Consider the following 18,186-nt stretch of genomic DNA (forward strand, 5'->3'; position numbering starts at 1 on the left):
GAAATCAGATTTGTCCAACATAACCTGCCTCTAATGAAGCCATGCTGCCTCAGGTCCTGCAGTCCATTCAATTTGAGAAGCCTCAAAAATCTCCGCTGTAAAAGCATTTCTATTAGTTTACTTACCACCGAGGTCAGGCTGACAGGTTTGTAAATCCCAACCTCCTCCTTACTTCCAGTCCTCCGGTACCACTCCAGACTCTAAGGAAGCATTGGAAAGGTCAGACAATGGAGCCGCCAGAACCTCTCCGAGCAGGGACTGTCTCTTACATGTTTAGTGTACAGCGTTGCATATATCTAGCAGCGCTATAGAAATAAATAGTATTAGTAGTAGTGGTCTTACTACTGGGTGCAATATAGCAAGTTTTACCAGTTAGTTCTGCAGGACTAAAGACTACGTCAACAGTTCTAAGAGAACAAAGACCTTTTAAAGTTGTAAATTCAGATCAGGCCTGGGAGATTAAAGGCTTCCAGTAATAGAAAAATCAAATAACTGTACTTCACAGTTTTGGTTTAATGCAACGAGAGTTGAGGAACTTAGTTTTAACAGAATCAGAATCTTAAAGATAGTTATGTAGTTAAAGATGAAATGTCTGTGTTAGAGTTAAGATAATTGTTCCATTCTGTGCTGAATTGTGCTGAGTACTTTGTGTTCTGTATTATTAATGTTCAATAAAAACTTCTAAAAATTAAAAAAAAAAAAAAAAGATGAAATGTCAACCCATAGACTTGAGGTTTCTGGTTCTGACATCTTTGGATGGTCCAGTTGATTCAGGTTGCTGTTGTTGTACAGGAAGAGGATTACATATAGACCCAGCTCAGATCACACAACGTAAGAAGAGTTGTTTATAATATGCAGGGCAGGTTAAAGTTTCCTTTCTTTAAACAAAACAAATAGAAGAAACTCGAAGTGAAACTGAGGACTGGTGCCTCAATATAGAATGAGCAGACATTTGTAAGAATTTGAGTTGTAAATAAACAAAAGTATATTTAATATAAGCTGCAGGAGCCTGATGTGAACACAGCCTAGCCCCAGTCAGTCATCCAGGTAGGGAAACATACGCACCCTCAAGTCTGTGTAGAGACAATGCAATGACTGCTAAACACTTTGTGAACACTCTTGGGTGCTGACATAAGGCCACATGTGATCCTGGAAGTGGTGCTTCCTTACTCAGAATCTGAAATACTTCCTGTGACTTGGATGTACCTGTTTGTGGGTATAAGCATCCTTCAAGTCCAGAGAGCATAACCAATTTTCTTTCTGAATCATGGGAATTAGAATGCCTAAGGAAACGATCCTGAACTTTGCTTGGCCAGGTAACTGATCAAGACCCTCAGGTCTAGGGATAGGATAAACCCCCTCCTCATCTTTTTTTTTTTTGGTGATCGGGAAGAACTTGGAATAAAACCTCTTCTAGTTTCCCTTGATGGAACAGGTTCAACTGCATTGGTCTGTAAGAGGGAAGAGAGATCCTTGGGAAGTAATTCCTGATGCTGAGAGCTTAACTTTGATGCTCTCGATGGGCAATTTGAAGGACATCTTTCCAAATGCAGACAGTAACCTACCTAGACAATTTTGAGATCCCACCAGTCTGACATTATGAGGCCACCCTTCTTGGAAAAAATTTAGCCTCCCTCCTATCGGAAGGTTGTCCAGAATGATTACTGAGATTGAGGTTATGCACTCCTAGAACCAGTCAAAAACTCATCCCTTGTTCTGACTGGGGAGCTGGTTGGAAAAGTTTTTTTTGTGGGGGGAGGGGGGGATACCTATACCTTTGAAAGTAGTAGGATCTGTTGTCCTCTGATTAAATACCTCCTGGAAAAGGTGGCCAAGCTGGGAGTAGGCCTGGATAGTGACTTCAGCATGTCAGAATGCTGCTTGATGAGATTAGCACCAAAAGGTTATCTCCATGGCACAAAAAACTGTCAGCTTCTCCTGCACTTCAGGCTTAATGTCTGAAGCCACAGCCAAGTGAGTCAGCTGATCTCAATCCCCACAGTTCAAACCCTTTCTTTACTGTAAATATCATAGATCATACTGACCCATGTATATTCCAGAGGTGACTAAGCATGTCAGCTTTCTCCTGAGGGAGAGTGTCAGCAAACCCTACCACACTGCGCACTATATTCTGCAAGTGCATGCTCATGGTAAGAAAGTATAGAGGATATAAGCACAGCATTCTGAAAAACCTTTTCCCCAAAGATTCCATGGTCTTCATCTCCCTCCACGAGGGCACCAAGGAGTGAATCTTTGAACTCTTGGCCCTTTTGAGAGTGGATTTGACCACCAGGTAACGGTGAAGCAGCTAGAGTTTCTTGAATGCCGGAGCCTTCTCGTTCATTTGCTCTACGGGGTAGGGGGCCTTTCACATCTTCAGCTGTACGTGTTTAAGAATCTTACACACAGTAGGAAGTCCAATGTTTCTGTCTTGGGCTCATCCTCGGTTTTCAACTGAACTGGGATGGATTTAGTCATCTCCCTAACACAATCAAAGAAAGAGCTCCTCTGGGGGAGATTTTTGCCTCTCATGTAGGGATCTGAAGGTAGACCATCGGACCCTTCCTCGAAGAAGACCTCTGACCTTCTCCAGATACCCAGAAGTGCTCAGAATCTGACTCAGAAGTACTCAGTAGGAAACTGAGTCTCTGCCTGCCTCAAACAACAGACATCATGGTCAGAGTGGGGCATGAGGTGTCGAGCAATTGGGGGTCTCTGGTAGATTAGGGAAGCTTCTTCCCCCAAAGGAGTGGAGATCGACATTATCACTGTACTGCCTCAGCAACAATGCTCTCAAAAGTCATAGATTCTTGTCGTGCAACTCCATACAGTTCTCAAATCTGCCCATGAGATACATCTGAGGACCACTACTGACAAAGATAAAGACCCATATGATCCATCCAGTCTGCGCAACAAGGTGGTTAGAGTCGTTCCCACCACTCTGTGTGGGCCCCAGTCACCCATGCTTAAATGGCTGTCAAGTCTCCACCAGGTTCCCCTAATGCTGGAGTTGCTGAATCATCTTTCAGTATTTTTCCATTTGCGGGACACAGACAGTAAAAGTCTGTCCAGCACTGGCCTCCGTTCCAGCTACTCCTACCCAAGGAAACACCACGTGTTTCTATCCTCTTTCTATTTCAGGTATCCCCTGTGTCTATGCCACTCATTTTTAAATTTGCTCACCATTTTTGACTCTAATACTTCTCCTGGAACAGCATTCCTGATGTTCACTACCTTCTCTGTGAAAAAGTATTTCCTGACGTGACTCCTAAATCTATCTCTCTGCAACCTCCATTCATGTCCTCTAATTCTACTGCCCCTATGTCTCTGGAAGAGGTTTGTTTGAATATTAATACGCTTCAAGTATTTAAGTGTCTGTAGCACATCACCTCTCTCCTTTTCTCCAGCGCATACATATTCAAGTCCTTCTGTCTCTTCTCATAAATCTTAAGGCACAAACCAAATACTATTTTTGTCACCTTTCTCAAGTCTTATGGCCTTGAAGAGATACAGCCTCCAAAACTGGACACAATAGTCCAAGTGGGGCTTCACCAATGACTTTTACAGGAGCATCAACACCTCCATTCTCCTGCTGGTTATGCTTCTCTGTGCAGCCTAGCATTCTTCAGGCAACCACCACAGCTTTGTCACATTGTTTAGCTACCTTGCGATCCTCAGACATTATCACCCCAAGGTCTTTCTCCTGATCCATGCATGTCAGTCTCTCACCCCTAGCATACACTGCTCTTTTGGAGTTCTATACCGCAAGAGCATCACTTTGCAGTTCTTTGCATTTTTTAAAATTTTTATTTATAAATTTTCAAAAACTTACAACACGTGAAGGCATATTTTCAAAGCACTATGTAACTTTGTAAGTCTACGTGCTTTGAAAATATGCTTACAAGTGAAAATGAAAAACGTTAACAACTATAATATTAAGTGTGGTTGAGGGACCAGAACAAACAAACATATGAGGCAACAAAAATAAACAAACAGTTTGGCAATCTAAGTGCTTTAAAACAATTACACAGTACAATTATTTAAGTGATAGGCAATTACTGAAGCATGTGAAAATTTGGGAGTGCTGGATATGAGGCTGGAGAAAAGTCTCACATTTTCAATGCTGAAGAAAGATGATTGTCCAGAAGAGGCCAGGATCTAAACGCTGCAGCCTTTTCGTACTGTCTGTATGCATAATGTATTCCACCACTCGTGGTATGAGATATTAGTATTGTCCTTCCAATGAAGAACCAGGTGTGGATGAACGTAGAATAATGATCTCATAAGTTATAGAGTCTGTAACTTTAACTGCCAAACATTTGACCATTCTTTTAATTTTTGTACATCTCTTCTCGTGTTGTCCACTCTGTTGCAAATCTAGGTGTCAACTGCAAACAGGCAAACTTTTCCATCTAATCCTTCAGCAATGTCACTCACAAATATGTTGAATAGAATTGGCCCCAGTACCAATATCTGAGGCACTCTATCCTCTGAGTAGACTCCATTTAACACCACCCTCTGCCATCTTGTCAGTCAACCAGTTCCCAATACAGTTCACCATTTTATGTCATAATTTTAGCCTCCTGAGTTTATGAGCCCCCTATGAGGGACTGTGTCAAAGGCCTTACTGAAATCCAAGTAGACTATATCTAGCCAATGTCCACTATCCAATTCTCTACTCATCCAGTCGAAGAAAGCAATCAGATTTGTTTGGCACGATTTCCCTTTGATGAAACCATATTGCCTTGGATCTTGTAACCCACTGGATTCCAGGAAACTCACTATCATTTCCGAGAGCAGCGCCTCCATAACCTTTCCAAACAATGAAGTAAGGCTTACCAGCCTAGAGTTTACCACTTCTTCTCCATCTCCACTTTTGTGAAGAGGGACTACATCTACTCTTCTCCAATCCTGCAGAACCTCCCACCATCTCCAAGGATTTATTAAACAAATCTTTAAAAGGACCCACCAGAACCTTTCTGATCTCCCTCAAGATTCTGAGATGGATCCCACCCAGCCCCATGGCTTTGTCCACTTTCTATTTTTAAAGTTGTTCATAAACGCTTTCTTCATTTTCATTGTCATCTTGGGAATCAGGAAGTATCTGGAATAGAAGCTCCAACTACTTTCCTAAGGTGAAACAGGTCCTATGACATTTGATTGTAGAAGGGAATGACTTCTCTCTGAAGCAGGTGGGCATGTGTGTGAAGAAGCTGAGACCAGATTTGGGGTCTTTCTGGCAGAAGTGACAGAAACCTATAATGATAGCCTGTTTTGAAAAACAAGATTTTCTTCCATTCCTTAAGAAAAACCTGTACATGACCCCCTATAGGTACAACAGGATGTATATTCTGTAAGGAAACTGGCTGTGATCAGAAGAGTAAAAAATGTCTACTTTAGTTGTCCTCTTTCTCATTGGTGAGGTTTAGCTAAAGATTGATGCTGGGCTTGCTACGGTATTCTGAAAAAGGACAAAAAAACCTCCTTTGATGGTAGAAAGTTGGCAACAGTGAGTTGTGCCAGTTCATCTAGAGAATAACAGATGATAGAACTATTGACGAAAGGTGCTCTAAAATAGAACAATGAGCTCTAATGGCGTCTACAATCCTTAGCCTTATCAAAAAGGGAATCAGTAGCGCATGATGCATCTGCTGAGTTACTATTGACGAAAGGTGCTCTAAAATAGAACAATGAGCTCTGATGGTGTCTACAGTCCTTAGCCTTATCAAAAAGGGAATCATTAGCGCATGATGCATCTGCTGAGTTAATATGAACATCTTCACATCTGCCAGATGACAGCCCTGCGAGTCATCTGGCAGTAATGGCAGCTGCTTTTTACACATGAAAATAGCATATAACCCTTCTAAAATCACTTTCATGGTGTACACGGCTAGACTGTAAACTCAAAAAGAAAGGAACTGTCCATTCTGGGGAAACTTCAGTAAAAGTCACCTAAAGTTAGACAATAAGATGCTGCGCGCTAAACGCAAATTCTATAAAGATAGTTCCACGTAGAACTGTCTTTATAAAATATTAGCTTAGTGTGCAATTTCACACCTAAATTTCGGTGAAAGCACTTATGCCAGCTAAAGGCTGGTGTAAACGCTTGTACCCAACTACTATCACTTAAGCATGCAAATTCAAATATTCTATACTGTGTGCCTAAATCCTTGAAATGCCCCTGATCCACCCATGCCCCCTTTGGACTTGCACGGAAGTTAGGTGCACAGGTTATAGAATAGGGGCGTAGGGCAAATCCACAAGTAACTACTAAATGCCAATTAGCATTTTTTTAACGACAATAACTTGTTCTAACCTAATTAGCCAATTAGTTTATGTGTGGATCTCTGGTCTGTATCCAACTTTGGGTGACGAACATAGAATCCGGCAATATATGTGTATATTCAATATATGTGTATATTCAGCTCTGGTGTCCAGTTATGGCCCAGTACTGAACACCTGGGTATAATAATGTTGAGTATTATTAGGAAAGGGATGGAAAACAAACATGAGGATGTTATAATGCTGTTGTATCGCTCCATGGTGCGACCGCACCTTGAGTATTGTGTCCAATTCTGGTTGCAGCATCTCAAAAAAGATATAAAGGAATTAGAAAAGGTGCAGAGAAGAGCGACGAAAATAATAAAGGGAATGGAACGACTTCCCTATGAGGAAAGGCTGAGAAGGTTAGGGCTCTTCAGCTTGGAGAAAAGGCGGCTGAGGGGTGATATGATAGAAGTCTACAAGATAATGAGCGGAGTAGAGCAGACAGATGTGAAGCATTTGTTTACACTTTCAAACAACAACAAAACCAGGGGACACAAGATGAAGCTAGAATATGGTAGATTTAAAACAAATAGGAGAAAGTTTTTCTTTACTCAGCGTGTAGTTAGACTGTGGAACTCGTTGCCGGAGAATGTAGTGACAGCAGCTGGCCTTATGGAATTTAAAGGGGGTTTGGACAGATTCCTGAGGGAAAAGTCCATTGAACATTATTACATTTTTTTTTTTGGGGGGGAGGGGTTGCTGGGTTCTTGAAGCCTGGATTGGCCACTGTCAGAGACAGGATGCTGGGCTTGATGGACCTTTGGTCTTTTGCCAGTATGGCGGTACTTATGTACTTATGCTAACAAAATAAATAACGAAGCAAAAACACAGAAATACAGGAGCAGATGAGACTTGGGAACTGGGAATCTAAATCACAGACTAAAATTAACATAGATAAGTGCAAAATGATGCACATAAGGAAAAACAATCTAAACTACTGTGGATATTTTCAAATCCTCAGCTTATTATACAACAACAGCTAAAAAAAGCAAGTAAAATGCCAGGAATTATTCAGAAAACAAACAACAAAAAAACAGGAATACAAAAATTTCCAATATCAGTTTAGTTTGTTATAAATTTTAACTGTAGAGCTGTATTTAATTTAAGAGCTCCAGTAGAAGAAGTAAGGTGTTTCTGGCTTAGGGTCTACCTGGTAGCCCAGTGGAACACAACAAACCAACTTGGTGTCCCAATTAAAACTGAAACCTAAAATATGCCATTTCTACCTCATCCTTAACAACCAAGCAGAAAGCACCAGTATGCTAGATCATATACTCTACCTCGTCGGTATCAATTTATGACAGCATGTAGTAGTGAAATCCCTGTATGGTACTGATGATTAGTAAAGCAGCATCTCCCCTTACGTTCCCGCCCGTAACCTCCGTTCACAGGATAAATCCCTCCTCTCAGTACCCTTCTCCACCACCGCCAACTCCAGGCTCCGCTCATTCTGCCTCGCCTCACCCTATGCTTGGAACAACCTTCCTGAGTCCTTACGCCAAGCCCCCTCCCTGTCTTCAAGTCTTTGCTTAAAGCCCACCTCTTCAATGCTGCGTTCGGCACCTAACCCTTACCGTTCAGTGAATCCAGACTGCCCCAATTTGACTGCCCCTATCGGACCGACCGTTCACTTGTCTATTAGATTGTAAGCTCTTTGAGCAGGGACTGTCTCTCTTTGTTAAATTGTACAGCGCTGCCTAACCCTAGTAGTGCTCTAGAAATGTTAAGTAGTAGTAGCATTCTGATTTACTTTAAATTCACAATGTGGAAATATCTATAAGCCCTTTTACTAAAGCTTAGCATGTGCTAAATGCTAAGAAGCCCATATGTATAAAATGGGCTTCTTAACATTTATTGAGTGCTAATTCCATTAGTGCATGCTAAGCTTTAGTAAAAAGGCCTTATGTTAGAAGTGGTTGCACAACCTTACAAATAATAAATGTCACTCACTAGGACCAGCCACTGATTTTCAGTGGCTTTATCTGGATAATGGTACTGAAAATCTTCATAGACCTTCCAGGTTCCATTCATATAGTGCCAGAGCTGCCTGAATGCAGAGCCAGAAGTTATCCAGGTAATGTTGATATTCAGAACCTGTACCTAGATAACTATCCAGATAAGTTAGGACAGCAATATAGCTGTCCTATGTTATTGAGTTTTATGGGTACTGGTGCTGAAAATAGGTGGTATCCAGACAGTTTCTGGTGGCTGCCTCACACCCTGATATTCAGCTCTGGTGTCCAGTTATGGCCCAGTACTGAACACCCGGGTATAAAGTTAAATACCACAAACAGTGTTTGAACTCAATGCTGACCGTGGCATTTACATATTGGATGTAAACTAATCACCATCTTAAATTTCTTAATTTTTGTACACTGCACATATTTTAGATTTTTAAAGATTTCTTCTGAAGCAAATTTCAAAAACTGGCCCTTAGAAGACCTGATAAAATTTCTCTAAATTACTCTAGTCTGTAATGGATTTAAACTGGAGCTGTGCACTTCACTTGAGAGCTCTACTTGAAGGAATAAGGTGGTTCTGGATCAGGATCTACTGGGTAGCTCAGTGGGATGTAAAGAAACAATCTGATGTCTCAATTAAAGGCTGAGGCGTCGATGCATAAAAGTCCCTGGAAACAACAGCTCGCTATTTCCACCTTGGTAACTTTTACCAAGATGGAAATAGCGTGCAATTCCCAAAGGAAATCACATACAAATGAGTTGCTTGCAAAAATAGCAAGCAGCTCGGTAGGGAAAAAGCCAGTGCGTGTGTACAGCAGCCACCTGCTAAGCAGCACCTGCTTAGAACAGCCTCCACTGCTTCACATCCCCCCTCTCTCTTTTTTAAAGAAACAGACAAGTGATCTGCTTTGCTGTCATATGTGTCAAATATGGTAGCAAAACAGATCACTCATCTGTTTCTGACGTGTAAAGCTGGTGTGTATGAAAGTCATGTATGGTAGTACTTTAAGCTGGCTGTGGAGGGTTTTCTGAGCAAATGCTGCTGGAGAGAAAGCTCCTGGAACACTAGTTAGAGGTGAAGCAGCCACGGCTGGTTCTCCCAAGGGTGAGCTCCCCCTGTGCGCCAGTTTGTCCACCCTCCCCCTTGGCCTACTACCCAGAACAAAAGCGAGGAAAGGAGTTGCAAGGTGACTCTAAAGTGATGCTTTCGCAGTGCAAAGTGAAGCAAAGCAGGACAATCAGAGAACCAGCAAAGATTGGGGGGGGGGGGGGGGGGGGGGCTCAGGAGGCAGCAAGAAAAAGGCACGAGAACCCACCCCCGTTCAAGGATATACAGAGCAAGCATTACGCCCAATCCTGAACGAGATGTGGGGGGGGGGGGGGGGGGGGGGGGAAGGAGCAGACCGCACATACCAATCGCCAAGGCAGAAGGGAATGGAGAGCAGATCCAGAAGCCACCGTCATGCTACGACTGCTCCAGACTGCCCGTAAAATTTCTCTCACTCAGAATGCACATTTACATACTAATTAGCTCACTGTAATAGTTTAGCATACAATTCAAGTTGGCTGCTACGGCAAACGGAAAAGGGCTCGCAGAACCCCTTTGTGCATTCCTCACTGACAACCGTGCATGCTAAACCGGCTAGAACCAGTCAAAAATCACATGTTGCTGCCCCGGTAATTTTTGTGCATCCTTAAGAACCAAGCAGAAAATACCAGCGTGCTAGATCCACCACCCCACCTAGTCCATATACCATAGCACCACAGTTTATGACAACATGTATCAGTGGAATTCCTATATGGCACTCATGATCATTAGGAAAGCAGCATCATGATTTACCTACATTCATAATGGTGGGAATATGTATGTTAGAAGTGGTTTCACAACCTTTCAAATACTAATATCTACCCAGTAATAAAATAAAAATCAGAACAGAAACAAGGAATTAACTATTTTAAATGTGAACTGAACTATCAAAAAACAATCGTGCCAGTAATTTTATTATCAAAACAATTACCATACATACTTGCCTATAGGTCGCCCCATCCCGACTTTTTCTCTTAATCTCTATGTCTATGTGAATGACTCGCGTATAGGTGCCCCCCCCCCCCCCGACTTCTATGGGTCCAGCACTTTCCTTCCATTCCCTACCCACGCTTACAAGTTCCAGCATTCACTCCCCCATCCCTAAGGCCTTTCTTGGTCCTATGAGCAGCAGTTGCAAGCATGGTAGCCCCCCTCCCTTCCCCAAGTTATTGCTTTCATTCATACCTGCTCCAGGAATGTGCCCTCTGCCTGTCATGAAATGTATCATGGGAGTTCCAGTGATGTACTTCCTGAATGAAAGCAGCAGCATGGGGAAGTTAGGAAGGGTATACTATGCTTGCAGAGTTGCTGCCGGTGGAACTGACATGGGTGAGAAGAAAAGGCTGGTAGACTCATGTACAGGTCATCCCCCAACTTCTGACCTTAAAATGATTAAAAAATTTTGTGACCTATACGTGAGTATATACAGAATTGTTTTGATAAGTTCTGTGATTTTGTCAGGAATAGTTTGGGAATATAATGCTCCTTATATACAGTAAGTTTCACAGTATATGAGGCTTTCAAGTAGGGAGCTTTCAGATTCTCAGCAGAAAGAATTTACCAACCATAGAGCCTTCTCCATTCCATTTGTCTCCCATCACCGGATCACAAACTGCAAGAGAGGAAGAAAAGTCACCTCAGAAACCAGCCAACAGAAGCTGGCCCCTGGTGCAGGAGACTCATATTTAAGGTTCCTGGTTTTTTTTTTTAGAACCAGCAGTGTATATGGACATCAGAGGTGATGTTTTCAGGCCCTGGAGAATTGGGGGGGGGGGGGGGGGGGGGGGGGGGGGGGGGTGACTGCTGCTGCCAGGAGGAACCATAGGCGCCCGGTATAAGAGGCTTGGACAGGCTAAGCCTCCCCTGCTGTGCTCTGAGGGGTTTAAATTGTTTTTACCTCCATCCTCACAGCAGGAGCTGCAGTGAAAGCCCTCTAGCCTTTTTAAGCAGTTGTAGAAATTGGTTTATGGTTTGTTTACCTTACTGCTGGAGAGCGGGGGTGGCTGGAGGTGTCCTGTGTTGCCAGGGAGATATTTAAGGAGGATGACTTCCTGACCTGCACTGAGGACAGATAGCAACAGAATTGGATACTGGGCCAGCATGATCAGAAAAGGTCACCAGACAACAGAGGTAGAAAAGATCATTTTATTTTCATTATAGTGTTTGGAATATGTCCACTTTGAGAATCAGGTGCTCAACATTAAAAGTTTATATTTATTTACTTATTTATGGCATTTTATTCCACATTAAACATGAATTAGGGTGTTTTGTGGCTCTACATGAGAATTGTGATGATATGATCCCTTGTTTCATATTGTTGACAGTCTGCATTTTCCGTATGGGTGGTATATTGGTGTATTAGGTCTGCCCAGTGTAATATTTATGGTACAGTAAGGTTCTGAGTGTGTTTTTGCACAAAGTTGTGCATAGTGTTTTGCAGTTGAGCGATTGTGCTTAGAATATGCTTTGAGCAACCACTTTATTCTTTGACATATGATACACATCTAATATCTAAATTTAATAAAAGGTATTGTGACTTTTATTTTTATTTATTTTTTCTGTGTTATCAATTATGGATTTAAGCTCCACCCCTGGCCCCACCCCTAACCCGCCCCCTTTAGCCTCCCCAAACAGTTGGGCCACCGACCGCCTATGGGAGGAACCCTCCTGAATTAAGAGTGGCATTTATGGGCAAGTCTGAGGAGACTTCTCTTTCAACCAGTGGCTAGCAAAGGAAACGGTCTCTGTCACTTCCTCCCCCCCCCCCCAAAAGCAAATCAGTATAAGGCTCAATTAACTGTATAGATCAGGATAGGCAACTCCAGTCCCTGAGTGCCACAAGTAGGTCAGGTTTTCAAGACATCCACAATGCATATGCATGAGATAGATCTGCACACAATTGAGGTAGTGCATGAAAATTTCTCATACATATTCATTGTGGATATCTTGAAAAACAGTTCTACCCATGGCACTTGAGGACCGGAGTTGCATATCCCCGATATAGATCATGTTATTTAGGAAGGAGAGGCATAACCAGGAAGTAGATCATAACAAAGACCACTAAAACATTAGCAGAAGGAGTGAGAAAACATAGGTGGCAGTTACCACATGTTCACAAAAATTTGCAATAGCTTACAAGGTAGATCAGGGGTACCCAACCTCAATCCTTAAGGACCACAATCCAATTAGGTTTTCAGGATTTCCCCAATGAATATGCACGAGATCCATCTGCATGCATTGCCTTCACTGTATGCAAACAGATTTCATGCATAATATAGAAATCCTGAAAACTTGACCTGACTAGGGCTGAAGTTGGAGACCCCTGAGGTAGAAGATGGGTCAGGCATTTCCTTCCTGTTAATGTTCTACTGGGCTTAAGAAGCTCAGTTCTGCATTTAAATTCAATTTTGATCTCTGGTTTCTCTCTCCCCTGGTGACTATCCAAAGCTTACTTAAATTCCTTCACAATTTTAGTCCCTACAACATCACTAAAGTCTGTTCTAGATATCCATCATCCTCTCAGTTAAAAAGTATTTTTTCACATCCCTTTTGAGCTGCCCTCCATTCCGCATTATGTGTCTTTATACTTACTCTATGTAAAATCATACCCACTGAATATTTGAATGCTACTGTCATATTTCCCTTTCCCTCATTTCTTCCCTAAGTACACTTTCAGCTCCCTAAAATTCTTCATGTAAGAACTGTAGTACATAGGAAACATCATTTTTATGGCTGTCAGCTGAATCACTTCCATCGTATCATTATCCTAGTGATATGGTCTTCAGACTGACATAGAATTCAAGTTGAAGTATCACCAGAGATCTGTATGCTGTACTTCTAATTAGGCACCCAAACATATTATCAGCCTTCCCGCTGTTTTGCCCCACTAACTGGTTACCTTCAGGATGTCAAGCATTAATGATCCCAAATGCTAAACTCATAAGCCCAAAAATTCATTGTTAGCAATATACTGCATCGTTGGCCATAATTATATACATGGAAGGATAAAGCTGGTATTTCCCCTGTATTTTAGGAGTCGACATTCTGGGTAAGAGCAGCTCCTACCCAGATTAAGTGCCGCTCAATGTGGCCAGCCCAGCAGATAGAGCCACTGAAAATCTTTACTGATTGCCCTCGCATCTATTTGGATAGTGTTGTGGTGGTTTGGGAGAACAGCCAATGCAGAGCTGGAAGTTATCCAGGTACTTCCAATATTCAGCGTCAACACCCAGATAATTATCAGGATACGTCAGAACAGCTATTTTGCTCTCCTAACATATCCTGATAGTTATATGGGTATAGGGGCTGAATACTGGCAGTACCAGTTAATTTCTGATGACCACCTTAAGCCCAGATATTATATTGTTTATATTTATTGTATTCATTGCCTTCATCCGTGCATGGCATGACGCTGAATATCTGGGTAAAGATTTAAACATTGTGATCAGCGTTTGATGTGAATGCTGACTGTGGTGTTTTTAATATTTTACATTCAAAATAGAATATTGAAAAGACAGCTGTAAAAAAGATTAAGATGAACAAAAGTTTCGAGTTGTAAATGCTCCGGAAGATTAAGAGGAGTGCTTTGATCATCCTCATTCCTTCCAAACTGCCACCTGGGTCAGTGCCTCCTCCAAATTGGCATTTGCTCCCTAGAAGTGGTTGGCTGGGCAATAGAGGGGCAGGATTTTGCTGTCAGAGGTGGGGCTTCATGTCAGGGAGTGGAATCAAAGGGGAGCTCTTAGCAAGTGGGATTGGAGAGCTTGTTCGTATATGGGGAGGGGAAATTGGAGGGTTGCTTCATGTCTGAGGACGGGAGATTGGAGGGCTGCTTCATGTCCGAGGTCAGAATCAGAGGGATTCTTCATGTGGGATCGGAGGGCTGATTAATGTCTAGGGTGGGGTAAATCAGATGGGAGAAGGGGTACAGATGAGGGAATGGGTGTGCCGCTGCATCAGTTCTTTATTTACTTCTTTTCAGTGTCCTGCACCACATTACATGTAGCACCTGATAGCATGGGTGCCTGTGCTATCGGGCACTACCTGTAATGTGATCCCTGTACAGTAACTCTGCCCTGAGAGGTAAATACAGGGCAGATGCTGACCAAGTCCCCTGCATTTACTACAAAGGTTCTGCACGTACCGCAAATTAGTTTTTGCGTTAAATGTAGGGTAACTGCAAAATTTACTTACTTTACTAAAAGGGTCCCTTATTTAATAAATGATTTCGGTATAATTGCTTGAATTTTGTTTACCACAACCAAAAGAGTAGTACATCAGAAGGAACAATAAGCATGGGACTGAGATAAAAGCAACTAATGGATCACACTTAGCACTGAGATCTGAATTAGCATTCCTTACTTACCTTCCTCTACATGCTTCATACTGTGAGACATGCACAACCCACTCTCTGCCTACATTAGTTTAAGGATGCCCTCCTCCACCACATTCTACTCTACTCCTCAAGATATGAAAGAATATCCACATCATTCTTACCATATACTAGCCTTGGATTCTGGCATTTCAACTCTTGCACTATATCCACCACCATTGCTAGGAAGGATTTGTCTCTGGTGTAACCTTTAGAAAAGAGAAAGAAATAAATGTAAAATTAATTAGCTGGGACAAAGATAACATCAAAAACCAAGAAAAAGAGGAAAGAATAGAGGATGGCAGCAGTGCAGAGGTGGAAACATAGCATCAATGTGCAGCAGTCAAAAAAGGCAAACAGACTTAAGAATTTGTCAATAAGAAACAGAAAACAAACCGTAAATATCATAATTAGGATGCTATTTTTAGGCGTCTATAAGTGTTAGAGAGGCTGACCAAAACCAGTGGTTTGGGTTCCAACTGAAACTGAATCCGCAACCAAAATTTGTCACTCTGTTTCAGTTGGAACCATGGTCTTGCACCCCTCCAAACTATACTCACCACCCTGAGCCAGCCTTCCCACCTGACAGAAAATCCATCCTCCCAGGTCAATCACCATCCGTAGGCCCATCTTCTAAAAGCCCTGGTGGTCTACTGTTATCTACTGCTCACTGTGCTGTTGTCACCTCTGCCTGTGCTCTTTCACCTCCCAGATTGCACCTCGCTCTTCTGCTCTAAGACCGCCGCAAAATAACAGTTGCTTACCTGTAACGGTAGTTTTCTGTGGACAGTAGACCTTGTAGCAACACATGTGAAGTTATGTAATGCTGATGTGACCGACTCAGTATTCTATACGCATAAACTCTAGATTCAAATCTGAGCATGCTCATGAATTCCCACCTTATTGCGCAGAATATATACCGTGGAACACTATAGACACCTCAGTTTAATGCAAAAATCGAACGCCGAGGGAGGGAGGGATTGTGTGGCTACAAGATTTACTGTCCACGGAAAACTATCGTTACAGGTAAGCAACTATTATTTTTCTATGGACAAGATCTTGTAGCCACACATGTAAGACTCCCAAGCTTACACAGGTAACATTAAATAACTTTTTAGGAAAAGTAAAAATGTATGGAGGAGGAGGCAAGGTATTGTTCAGATCGCATTATCAAGAATGGTCTGACCAAATCTGGAATCGTCTTGTGAAGCCACATCCAAGCAGTAATGTTCGGAGAAAGTGTGTATTGAGGACCATGTTGCTGCTTGGCATATATCCAAGATTGATGCTCTGTGAAGATGTGCAGTTGATGCAGACATAGCTCTAATCTTTTGAGCTGTGATACGAGGAATAGTCTTCAGATCTTGAAGAGAAGATTTTGTATAACAATAGTGCATACAATTAGCAATATATCCAAATAAAGTACGCTTAGAAACTGGTTGATAATGATCTGAGCGGTGAGAAAGGAATAGCTGAGGTCTATTTGGATAAGTCATTTATTGCAAATATATAGTAAGGGCTCTGGTGAAGTCTACAGTATGTAAACGTTGTTGTCTTGGTGTTTGGTGTGGTGGTGGATGAAACACTGGTAGTAAAATAGGCTGATTGATATGAAAAGCAGAAACAATTTTTGGTAGAAATTTTGGATGAGAGGAAGTGACGTCAGCGCTACGAGATGGCTGCCTGAGTGCGGAGCTCTGACATAGCCAGAGATATAAGCGATCTACCTCCCGAAAAACTAAGCGACTACACTCCAAATAAAGACTAATAAATGTCTAAGAGTATGGCGGCGTGAAAACGATTAGCAAAGTTTAAATTTTCGTCTGAGACGCCGGGAACAGGGAAGAGTGCAGGCTCAAGAATGGTGGCAAGAGGAGTCAAAATGGCGGGCGGTGATTCGGAATCATACCCAGACCCTGAGGAGCTATTCAAGCAGGAAGTCGAGCTCAGTAAGATGGAGTTTATCAGATGGTTTAAAGAATTAAAAGCGGAGATGATTACAACCAGGAAAAGCATTCAAACGGCGGTGGGAGAGCTACATGAGGAAAGAGATTGGCAACAGCGTAGTAGAGACTGAAGAGAAGGTGGAAATCATGGCCGAGGAGGTGCAAAGTCTACAGAAGGCACTTAAGAGAGAACAACAATCGAGAGGGGAACTAGAGCTACAGCTGGAGGACTTGGAAAATAGATCCCGTAGGTGCAACCTGCGCTTTAAAGGGATTCCAGAGGAGGATCAATTCAAGGACTCGATGAAAGTAGTTCAAGAAATCTGTGTGTTTATTCTGGGGGCAGGAAATAATGGAGAAGAGACGCAAAACCTCAAGCGTTACAAAATTGATAGGGCTCATCAGAGCCTAGGCCCCCAGAGAGGAGGGCAGCCCAGAGACATTGTAGCTTGCTTCCACGAGTTTGAAATCAAGGACGCAGTATGGAAAAAAGCCTGGGCTCTGGGTGAGATTACGTGGAAAAATTGTAAGCCAAGGTGTTCCAGGACCTGGCCAGAAAGACGCTGGATAACTCTATACTTGCAAAAAGCAGGACTGAGATATCGATGGCTATACCCGTTTGGAATGCAACGGTGGGGGGACAGAACCCGGAGACTACAATCATTGGAAGGAGCCTGGAAGACACTGAGTGATATGGGCTGCACCGATATACCTGGTGCAATGGACACAGAGCAATCACAGAAGCAAAGAACCCCAACGGCCGACAAGTAGGGCTGTAAAAAAGCGGGAGAAGAGAGGGGATGCGTGTCCCCGAAGGTGTCAGGTTCAGGACTTGAATTGAGCAGAAAAGACTGAGCATGGTGGATGGAGGGACATCAGGGATTCTTTGATACTAACGCTGCCTAAGACTGATTACTGGTAACAGGGTGACGGGAGACAGGTTGGAGGGACAATGTAAGATGGAGACATTGGAGAAGGGGGGAAGAGATGGGGAGGATGTAACAGGGGGGCGCATTTCCTCAGGGACAGAACTGGCAAAGAGGGACCAAGGCTGGTTGAAGGGGTCAAGAAGGGGAGGGGGCAGGGGGCAAGGGAGGGAAGGGAGAGGGATGGCGGGGGGGGGGGGGGGGTTACGGGTAGGGACATGGAATGTTAATGGTCTGAACAACCCCGGGAAGAGAAGTATTATATTTAAAGAGCTGCAAAGGTTAAAATGGGATGTGATATTGCTCCAAGAGACTCATATTCACAGACAGGATGAATCCTCGAAAAGGCATAAGAGACTGGGAGAGTGTTTTATGCTTGCAGATCCTAAGAGAGGCAAAACAGGGGGGTTGGTGATATATGTTAAAGAAAATCTGCGTTTTGAACTGGAAGTATACAAAGGGAGGGAGGGTAGATGTTTAGCAATCAAAGGAAAGATTTCCAACCAGCCCATTACATTTATTAATATATATGCCCCAAATGGAGGGCAGGGAGTGTTTTTTTTAAATA

The 18,186-nt window shown here is 42.7% G+C and overlaps 1 protein-coding gene across 4 annotated transcripts in view; it reads right to left on the reverse strand.

The window, feature by feature from the left end:
* The window catches only part of PDXK (pyridoxal kinase), a 282,079-nt gene that overhangs the window by 175,054 nt on the left and 88,839 nt on the right, over positions 1 to 18,186 (reverse strand). For all 4 annotated transcript variants that reach the window (XM_030203776.1, XM_030203775.1, XM_030203777.1 and 1 more), the window contains exons 4-5: positions 14,872 to 14,955; positions 10,941 to 10,987 (exon numbers count right to left, since the gene is read on the reverse strand). In XM_030203776.1, coding sequence (XP_030059636.1) covers positions 10,941 to 10,987; positions 14,872 to 14,955 — 131 coding nt within the window. The remainder of the gene's footprint in view (positions 1 to 10,940; positions 10,988 to 14,871; positions 14,956 to 18,186) is intronic.

Source organism: Microcaecilia unicolor, chromosome 5 (genome assembly GCF_901765095.1).
Source record: "Microcaecilia unicolor chromosome 5, aMicUni1.1, whole genome shotgun sequence".
NCBI classification, from domain to species: Eukaryota; Metazoa; Chordata; class Amphibia; order Gymnophiona; family Siphonopidae; genus Microcaecilia; species Microcaecilia unicolor.